The sequence below is a fragment of the Mus caroli genome, chromosome 5, assembly GCF_900094665.2.
Source record: "Mus caroli chromosome 5, CAROLI_EIJ_v1.1, whole genome shotgun sequence".
Lineage (NCBI taxonomy): Eukaryota > Metazoa > Chordata > Mammalia > Rodentia > Muridae > Mus > Mus caroli.
In genome coordinates, this window is record NC_034574.1 from 30,658,983 (window position 1) to 30,667,932 (window position 8,950).

The window sequence follows — 8,950 nt, forward strand, 5'->3', positions numbered from 1 at the left end:
AAAAAAAAAAAGAGGCATTTCTGCAATGGGGCAAAGGGCCTTAACTTGTATAACTTATCCTCAAAGGCTCGGAGGACAAGCAGAAGGAAGAGAGAGAGAAAGAAGAGAAAGCAACCAAGGTGAGAAACTGTCGTCAGCCACCAGCAGGTAAGGGACAGGTTGTGGCTGTGTTCTTCTTGTTGTTCTGTTTATCTGAGATCACATCAAGACAGGAGAGGAACCTCTGGGCTGTTACCAAGCAGGGCTTTATACTGAAGGGTAGACACGGAGAACCTTCAATATGCCTGTCTCCCGGGAACTGGAAGGCAACTGGTTTTGGAAATTGGGTCCCTGTGGCTGTGACAAGCTAAGCTCAGGCAGATGGGAGCTGGCGGGATGCACAGTAGGACAGCAAGTGTCTCACAGGAGACAGACAAGGGTGAGGAGCCAGCAGGAACTTGCAGGATTCAGCAGAAGGCAGGGAGGAGCCGGCCAGGGGGAGCGAGGCTCGACAGGAAGGGAGGCTCCACACACCACAGCAGCTCAGCTACTTTATCTCAGCCCCAGGCTCCTGCCATGGAGGCTATACCTAGCATGTGACCCTTTTTACCAAAGCTGTAGAACTGACACTGCGGATAAGCACACTATACAGTCACACAGTGCCCTCTGGTGGCACCCTGGAAAGACTGAGCCAGGCCCAGAGGAGAAGGGAAGAAAGAGCTGCCCCACGATGGGGCCCTGGTGATTCCTGAGAGGCTAGCAGAGAGTGGCAGGATCCCCGCAGGAGCAGTGTGGGGTTCAGGAGAGGGGCCTCTGCCACTCACTCAGATGCCGGGCCCTGCATGCTGACGAGGCCAGTCCTCACAAAGCCCACCTGGCCAGAGGCCATGTGCCGGCCCACACACCAGGGCAGGCCAGGCACCTGGGCACCGAGGATCTCGATGACATCACCAACACTGAAGGACATCTCTTCGGGGCCTGAGCCCTGGAAGTCAGCTATCGCAGAGGCCAGGCCAAACCCTGCAGAAAGAAGGCTATGTGGTTAGAGCTGAGGCCCTGTGGGCACAGAGGGTAGCCTCAGACTCATGCTGGTGTCTCTGCATGGCCAGAGGTATGTGAAATGAAGCCTGACTCTGGAGGTTGCTGGTTCTCAGAAGGGCAGTTTGATCCTCATACCATATGGGCCACTGAGGCTGAGACACTGGTGAACTCTGTCCTGGGCCACCAACCTCCAGGCACAGATCTCTGCCTCATGCACCTTAGATCTTAGGCTCTCCCATCACTCACAGGGCCCTGTGTATACTTAGCAGACACAGGGACCAACACCAGTTGGCTCCAAAGGGACAAAGAAATCTGCTTTTCCTTGTGCCTCCAGGAGCTGACAGGCAGGCTGCAGGACCAGCTCCTCACAGGGAAGGCCCAGGACAGGGCCAGATAACCTATCCATCCTCCATCCTACCTCATAGATTCTACCAGAGTCTAGCCAGCCAGCCAAGCTTAAGGTCTCCCAATGAGCCAGACTCAGTGAGGTATCTTGGGATGCTACATTCCTGTGTCTGTGGGGTGAGAGAAGAGTCCCAGCCTATTTCCCCAGGAGTTGGGCAATTTAGTTGAGCCCCGAACTTCTCTGAGCTTTAAATAATCCTGAATATTGTAGAAGGGATGCTAGCTTCCTCTTTGGGCTTAGGGGACATTCAGGATGAATGCAGAAACTTCCAGAATACTAGTCTCGACCACCTTCTTCAGCTGCCTCTCCCCCCAAGGAGGGAAGTCTGACACTCACTCATGAGCTGGGCATCAGGCGTCCCAGGTCCACTCATGGATTCATCGATGGGATCCCATGGGACCCTGAGAGTCCACCTAAAGTAGGGAGAAGAGATCTATGCTGTAGAGGCTTGGATGAGGGACAAGTATATATATATCCTCCAGACTGCTTAGGAGTGACAGCCCTTGGGGACACACATGAATCCCACCCCTCCCACATACCTGCCCAGATGTGCAGCCCTGAGACTGCTGTGTGTAGTACCTCACCTGTTACCATGGGCCCTGCAGATCCCTCCCCCTACCTCCAAAGCACCTGCCCTGCCACTCTCCTGGAGCAGGCAAGGCCAACAGATTGTAAAGGCCTGCAGCCTAGACAAAGGCCTGAATTTCAACACTGGGTCTCTTGGATTCTCATCTGCTATGTGGCCTGGTCAAACTGACCCTGACTTGGAATCCAACCTCTCCAGAAATCTTGACTGATTACTGTAGGCCGTCTTCTATTGAGATCCTTACACTGAAGAGCATACTGTATCCCCTGATGGAACAGCCATTAGCCCCAGTGCATAGGGAATGTTCCAGGGAGAAACTTCATCCTTTCTCCAAGGAGAGCCCTCCAGCCACAGCTGTTACTTCAAAGGCATGGCTACCTAGGAGGTGAACTTTCTCCTTTGGCTTTGGTGGCCAGGAAGCTCCTAGCAAGTTTGCACTACCTGCACAGCCGTGGACAGGAGTCTCCATGTTCCCTCTCCTCTAACCTCTGGCTTGACTTCCTTCAGTCTCCCTTTATGCAGATTTCTGTGTCTGTGCCTTGAATGTGACCCTCCAGAGTGAGCATGGCAAGTAGCATGTGCTACGTTCAACTCTCCCCTCGTCCCCTAGGCAGTAGAGCCTAGGAGATGCCATTGCTCCTCCAAGCAGTCGAATGCCTGATTGAACTTCCAACCACACTACATGAAGCAGCAGGAGGGCCCAGAGGGCTCTGTCCTCTGCCTGTGTCATGTGTCTCTCTGGACACCCAGCATCTACAGATGGAGTAGGGTCCATGGGGTCCCGCACCACCCAGGGCCTCAGGATAAGGACTCCAGTTTGGTACCTACTGGTGAAATGGAGTCAAGGGCTCTGGTTCGGTCTCTGCTGCTTCCACATTGGAGGACATGTTGGGTGTGGATGATGAGGAGTCTGTTTCCAGGATTGCCACTCCCAGAGGGACTCCCAAAGCCCGTCTGAGGGTCTGGGGGCCCTTCCCTGCACCTTGGGGTCCTATCATCCTTCTTACTCGGTGGTCAGGACACAGAACAAAGATGGACCCTTTGAAAGGACAGATATGGTCATCAGGGTGACCAGCAGGACAGTCGTGGTTCTGTTAAACAGGAAAGCTGCCAGCCCCAGCCCCAAGATCCACGGTGAGGAGAACAGAGCCCCATGCAGGAGCCCACTTCACCCTCTTCTTCCCAGGATATCAATGTCTGGAGGCCCAAAGGAAGTCCCAGCCTCACTTCAACTGAGGCTATGAGGCCAACTAGGATTCTCTCTGGGCCTTAGTTCCCACCTGCACTGTTCAGAGACAGACATGGGATTCCCATGTTCCTTAGTGCTTGGACGGTTACCAAGGAGCTCATCTGGGTATCCACCCATGGCCAGGGAGGTAAAGCAGCCCTGAGGGTCCTTCCTGAGGACTCAAGGTGCTTCTTCTATGGGGCCAACATCTCACATCTCAGACAAGTGTGAGCATAGGAGACAAACCCTTTCTCATCTTCCTCCTCACATCTCACCTTTTGGGGGAGCCATAAACATTTTTTAACCAATGACAGTGTATAGGGCATCTTATGCTACATCTCCCCCCACCCAAGACACTCCCGTTCCCCCACAGTGTCCCCAGCCCTGTGTGATTTAACCAAGGTCACGGTTGCTGCCTACCTTCCTGTGTGAGGAGGCTCTTGTGTGTCTGCTTCAAGGCATCCTTGTTTACATACATGAGGATGGCAGTCTCCTCCTCCTCGCTGGGGGAAAGCAGCCAGAAGGTCTGGTCTACCAGCAGGTTCTCCAGGCAGTGGTGTGTGAAGCCTGCAAGGCCAGGATTGTCACCCACAGGCTCCAGGGGGAACAGGGGACCCCATGACCTCAAACACCGGACCTGGAGAGGTCCCTAACATGCTATTCTTCCCTGGGAATATCCCAGCACCTCCATACCCTACGGAGCCCTATCTCACTGTCCTGGCTGTTAGGGTTATACCTGCCTACCTACTCTATCATCTGTCCTTGTTGTGCCTTGGGATTCAGAGATGTCAAGGGTGCAGAGCCCTGTAGGGACTCTGTGATGCCCATGGCCCAGTGTCACGACCAGTGCCCTCCATGATCATTTCCATCACTCCTGCACAGGCCTGTGGGATGCTGGGTGTCATGGCCTGCACAGGGGCCATTCCTTTATCAAGTACTGATTAGCTGGGAGGCATAGCCACACTCCCTTTATAAAGTCAGGGCAAATGCAGAGAGAACCTTTCATTTTCAACAAATGTGGGTGGACATTGAGGACAGGAACTAAACGGGCATTGTCTTTGGGGTGGCACAGTCCCCAGTGGTGCTTAGAAGGTGGACAAAGAACAAGCTGACTCATGAGACTGAGCAATGCACCAACTTCTGGTGGCTCCTCCCTGTCTGCCTGGAGTGCTGAGAAATGTGACCCAATGGCTTCCACAGAGACACAGCCGCAGGTATGAACACATTGTTGTCATCTCCAAAGTCTTACAAATCATACTGGGAAACCGCATAATCAATTTCTTAAAATCTCCTGGCTTTTGGTTTGGTTCGGTTTGATTTTTTTCCAGGGTTTCTCTGTTGTGCCCTGGCATCCTGGAACTCTCTCTTTAGACCAGGCTGGCCTTGAACCCAGAGACTCATCTGTTTCTCCCTCCTGAGGGCTGGGATCAAAGGGTGTGCGACCACTGCCCAGCTAAAATCTCACAGTTTAAGTGAATTTATGAGTCTGTGTTGGCCCACATTCCTGGACTGCCTATAGTTCACAGGCTGTAGTCCAAGGTCAAGACAGCTCATATACCAGGGTGTGTCAGATGCAAAAGTCCAGCCTCCCTCTGAGAAATGCAGGGAGGGGTCACAGAGCTCAGTTCCATATCCTGCAGCAAAGCCCTGATCTCCCACAGTCTGGTTCACGTGAGGGTTTTGTTTCTGGTTTTCCTGGAGAGTCCAGGATCGTGATATGATGCCAGGATCCTCCAAGAGGGGGTGCCATACCCTACTTGGGAAGTCTTACCAAGAGCATGATAGGTAGAAAACTTCCAGATTTCTTCAAAAGTCTTAAATGTCACCACAATCCGGTCCTGGTCACTGTGGATGGATAGCAGCCTGGCTGATAGTTCCTTAAAAGGAAGAGACAGTGAGTGAATGAGATTATGTATCCAACCATTAGAGAACAGGTGTGTGTTCCTGGAGAGAATTTACAGGACTGCTCTGGTTGGTGTGACAAGGGTAAGGGAGTGCTCCTTCCCTTACGTTTTGAAAACTCATTATTGTTATCTGCTGGACAGGAAAAAATAAATAAAACTAAGGCTCCTTTTTGTTTAAAACCCACTGCCTGTATACATGTAAGTGGTCAGGGGGGATCCAAACCCTGGAGCCAGCAGCCCAGAGGCACTATTTGTAGAATAGGTATAGGGCCTGGGGCTGTACTAGAGGCTTGGTGTCGGCTATCTGATATAGTGGCTCACTGAAGACGATAATCTAAGCATTTCCAGTGAATAGCTAAGAAGGTAGCTTCACACAGGCCAGGAACCAAGTCTATCATGGTTGGCTATTCACACAGCCCCTAAGCAGACGAACACTGGGCCCTACCCTGTCCCTCACTGACCCCTGAGTGACACTTCCAGATCTACCTCCTTCCTCTTCTGTCCCTGCTGCGAAGGGAGGTGTCCCCATTTGTTTCCCAGGCCCCTAAGGGCTGACTCACTCCAAGCACACGGGCCACTTCCCGGCTATCATTCTCCAGCAGGCGGAGCCGGCTGCGTAGGGCCTGCTGCAGGCTGGGGCTCCGCAGTCCACTCTTCCGCCTCACAGCCAACAGTTGCAGGGTCAGGTCTGAAGAAGCAGGAGGTAGGTGAGGCAGCTTGTCTGGCCCTGATGGGGGCACATGCTCCCTGCCAGCTTCCAACCTTCAACAGAGGCCTATGATCCTCTGTGATGCCTGGAAGGCACGAACAGCTAGCTATTTCCTCAAACAGACTGTCTGTGTCATCCAATAGGGGATGGGACCCTGGGCTACTGCTTACCTCTCCAGCCTCAGTTTCCATAGTTGTGCCTGCTCTGCCCAGGGAGAAAGGGATTCATGTTCCATTCCTCCCATGGAGCAGCAAGGGTCCCTCAGTAACTATATCCTTCATCCTCCCGTCCCCACGATCAGCTTCACATGTGGGTACAGTTCAAGCCACCACCACAGGGATGCCAGGAACTCTGAAGCCTCCATATCAGCTCTCTCTATCTTTACAAGGGCCCCACCCTTACACCTTAACAATCTACCACCAGTCTCCACCCTCACCCCTGACCACCCTTAAGATGCACTGGCTGGGGAGGGGCAACTGAGCTGTAGCTAGCTCGCCGGGGCTTCCCTCAGACAGTGTTCTGACCTCCACACAGCCAGAACCTTGTGCACTAGGACCCGGCCTGGCTCCCAGCTCTGTAGGGTAGCATGGCCTGGTGGGTCTTTCTTCATGATGGATGGATAGTATCTCATTTGCTTGCCCCTTGCCTGCAGTGACCACCAGCCATCTGGGGGGCTGCAGGGATCTTGACAGCTGCTCAGTGTGACTGAGATACCAACCTGCTCATATCTTCCAGTAAATCTGAATACAAGCTGCCCATGTGATCAGTGTCTCCACCCCCAAAACATAAAATCTGTTGGTCCTGTGTGGGCCTCTTTGCTGCTTCAATACATCATGGCACTGCCCTGGGTCCTCTTCTAGATCATGTCCCTGTTGGCTGGCTGCTATCTTGCTTGGCTCCTAATCTGGGATGGGTCTCCCTCCCCCACCACCATCTTCTCTAATGACTCTTGTCCCAGATTCCAGGCTCCTGAGCAGGCAATTTGTCTGTCCCAGTGTTTGGAAATGCTGAGAAAATTAGTCTCCTGACTCTCAAGGTCCAAGTGAAACTGCTTGCCAGTCCCTGGCAGCAACTTTCTAGGGTGGGGGTGGGGCTGTTCTCTCCATGGAGCATTCTAACCCTGAGGAGGTAAGAGAAGGAAGGAAGGAGAGGGAGGGAGGGAGAGGTGGGGAGGATGTTTCTCACATCCTTGGGACAATCCCAGAGCCTGTATCTTCTGGCCTGGGGATTCTGATATCAATGTTTTTAACCCAAGGTTGGGAGGTTCAGAGGCTGAGCAGTGTAGAAGCTTCTAGAATCTATCTCACATTCCACAAGGCTGTGATTGTTTTTGAAGGCCCTCTCCCCTACAAGGGCAGGCTCTGCATTTACAGCCCCACAGTAATTCACGCATCCCCAAGTGACTGCGGGCAGCACTGACCACCCCAAAGGAAAGGCCAAGGATGGACTTCACAGAGCTGAGTGTTCAAGGTTCCCCACAGCTGGAGACAACAGTGAGGCTCCAAGGACAAGGGGAGCTTCCTTACTCCAGTTCTGTAGGCAGTGCTTCCCACATGTCCTCAATAGATGCTAGAGGAAGGATACAGAGGCAAGCACAGGCTGAGCCCGACCTTCCAGCCTTTCTGCGTGTGGAGACACTTGGAATCTGAGAGTTTTCCTCTCAGTACTCTGAAGCAGGAGCCTACATTTGACATGGTCCAGAGAACAATAATGCAGGAAGCCGCAAGCCCCAAGGGGAAAGCCCTTAGTAGGTGCTTGCAGGTTCTGGAGATTTTCTATGCTTGCTTATCGTGTGACTTGGAGTGACCCCTCCCAAGGTCCATGTGTTGAAGCCTTGGTCTTAGCTTGTGGTATTGGGAAGTGGTGGGCCTTCAAGAGGTAGGTAGGGCCTAAACTGGGTGTGGTGGCTCATGCCTATAATCCCAGCACACAGGAGGCTAAGGCAAGAGGACTGCCTTGCGTTTGAGGCTAGTATGGTTTACAGAAAGAGACTGTGTCTCAAAAATACAAAAACAAAACAAAGCAGGTAGGGCTCAGTGGGAGAATGGAGGGAAATAGCAGGACCTGTGTCGTCTTTTTCAATTTCCAGACACAAGGCGCGTGCTGTTTCCTGACACATGCTCCTTCCCACTGTGACACCTGAGGACACTGCCCATGTCCCATAGCTCTGCCCATTCTCTGACTCTATCCTCTTTACCAGATATCTTTCCAGATGTGAGAGTAGTGTGTCTAAACTTGACCCCACATCCAAAGCAAGGGGCAAACCAGCCATGGCAAGCAGGAAGCCCATTCTACAAGCCTCCCTCTGTTACATTAACAGGCAGGGACACAGATGCTGCAGGCTTGGCCTGTTGTGAGACTCAGGCCCTGGCGGCTCACCTGTTGGATACACTGTCATTTGACTGGGAGGGGGTTCAGCAGCCTGCCCAACCACGATGCGGGGAGGAGCCACATCTGTAACACACCAGGTGATTGCCATTAGAGAGAGAGGCAAGCAATTCTCCAAACAACCTGGTCCCTCAGGTAGAAGGGTTAGAAATCACTGGACTCTTTTCTCATCAGCCACCCAGGATGCCTTCACAAAATCCCCCCAATGGGATAGGCTGTTGGCCTAACAGCGTGCTGCAAAAGACCAGCCCAAACCCTGCAACTCAGTTCTGGAACCCAGCATGGGCATCGGAGAGAATGAAGGTGCAGTCAGGCAGGGTACAAAGCTTCTGCCTCGGGACACATATCCCATGGCTCTGCCCAGCCTCCAAGTTCAGATCTCTGACTCCTTCCCCTTTACCAGCTGGCCTAGCAGATGCAAGGGTAGGATGTCTAAAATTTGCTCTCCAACAATTCAGAAAAAATTAGCATGTCTCTCTCTATATATATACACGCTCAGAACGTAAATGGATTCACATTCACTGAAGGGGATGAGGTCATTTACTCTGTTTCTTGTGACTTCTGATGTGCCCCACCCCCACTCCCCAGAGCTGAGGATGTTCTATCCACTAAGCAGTCTTGCTGCTGGCAGCCATTTGAGCCTCCCAAGGCAGAAGTCCATAGGCTAGATTGGCTTGGTTACAGTCTTTCTGGTCCCATGGTATTGGTG

At 52.6% G+C, this 8,950-nt stretch overlaps 1 protein-coding gene across 7 annotated transcripts in view; it reads right to left on the reverse strand.

Moving 5' to 3' along the window:
* Nucleotides 1-8,950, reverse strand: part of Sh3tc1 (SH3 domain and tetratricopeptide repeats 1) — a 44,502-nt gene that overhangs the window by 17,819 nt on the left and 17,733 nt on the right. For 6 of the 7 annotated variants that reach the window (XM_029477641.1, XM_029477640.1, XM_029477642.1 and 3 more), the window contains 7 exons: nucleotides 8,233-8,307; nucleotides 5,705-5,832; nucleotides 5,012-5,117; nucleotides 3,661-3,807; nucleotides 2,841-3,051; nucleotides 1,763-1,839; nucleotides 804-999 (listed from right to left, as the gene is read on the reverse strand). In XM_029477641.1, coding sequence (XP_029333501.1) covers nucleotides 804-999; nucleotides 1,763-1,839; nucleotides 2,841-3,051; nucleotides 3,661-3,807; nucleotides 5,012-5,117; nucleotides 5,705-5,832; nucleotides 8,233-8,307 — 940 coding nt within the window. The remainder of the gene's footprint in view (nucleotides 1-803; nucleotides 1,000-1,762; nucleotides 1,840-2,840; nucleotides 3,052-3,660; nucleotides 3,808-5,011; nucleotides 5,118-5,704; nucleotides 5,833-8,232; nucleotides 8,308-8,950) is intronic. The other variant, XM_029477645.1, reaches the window with a different exon arrangement.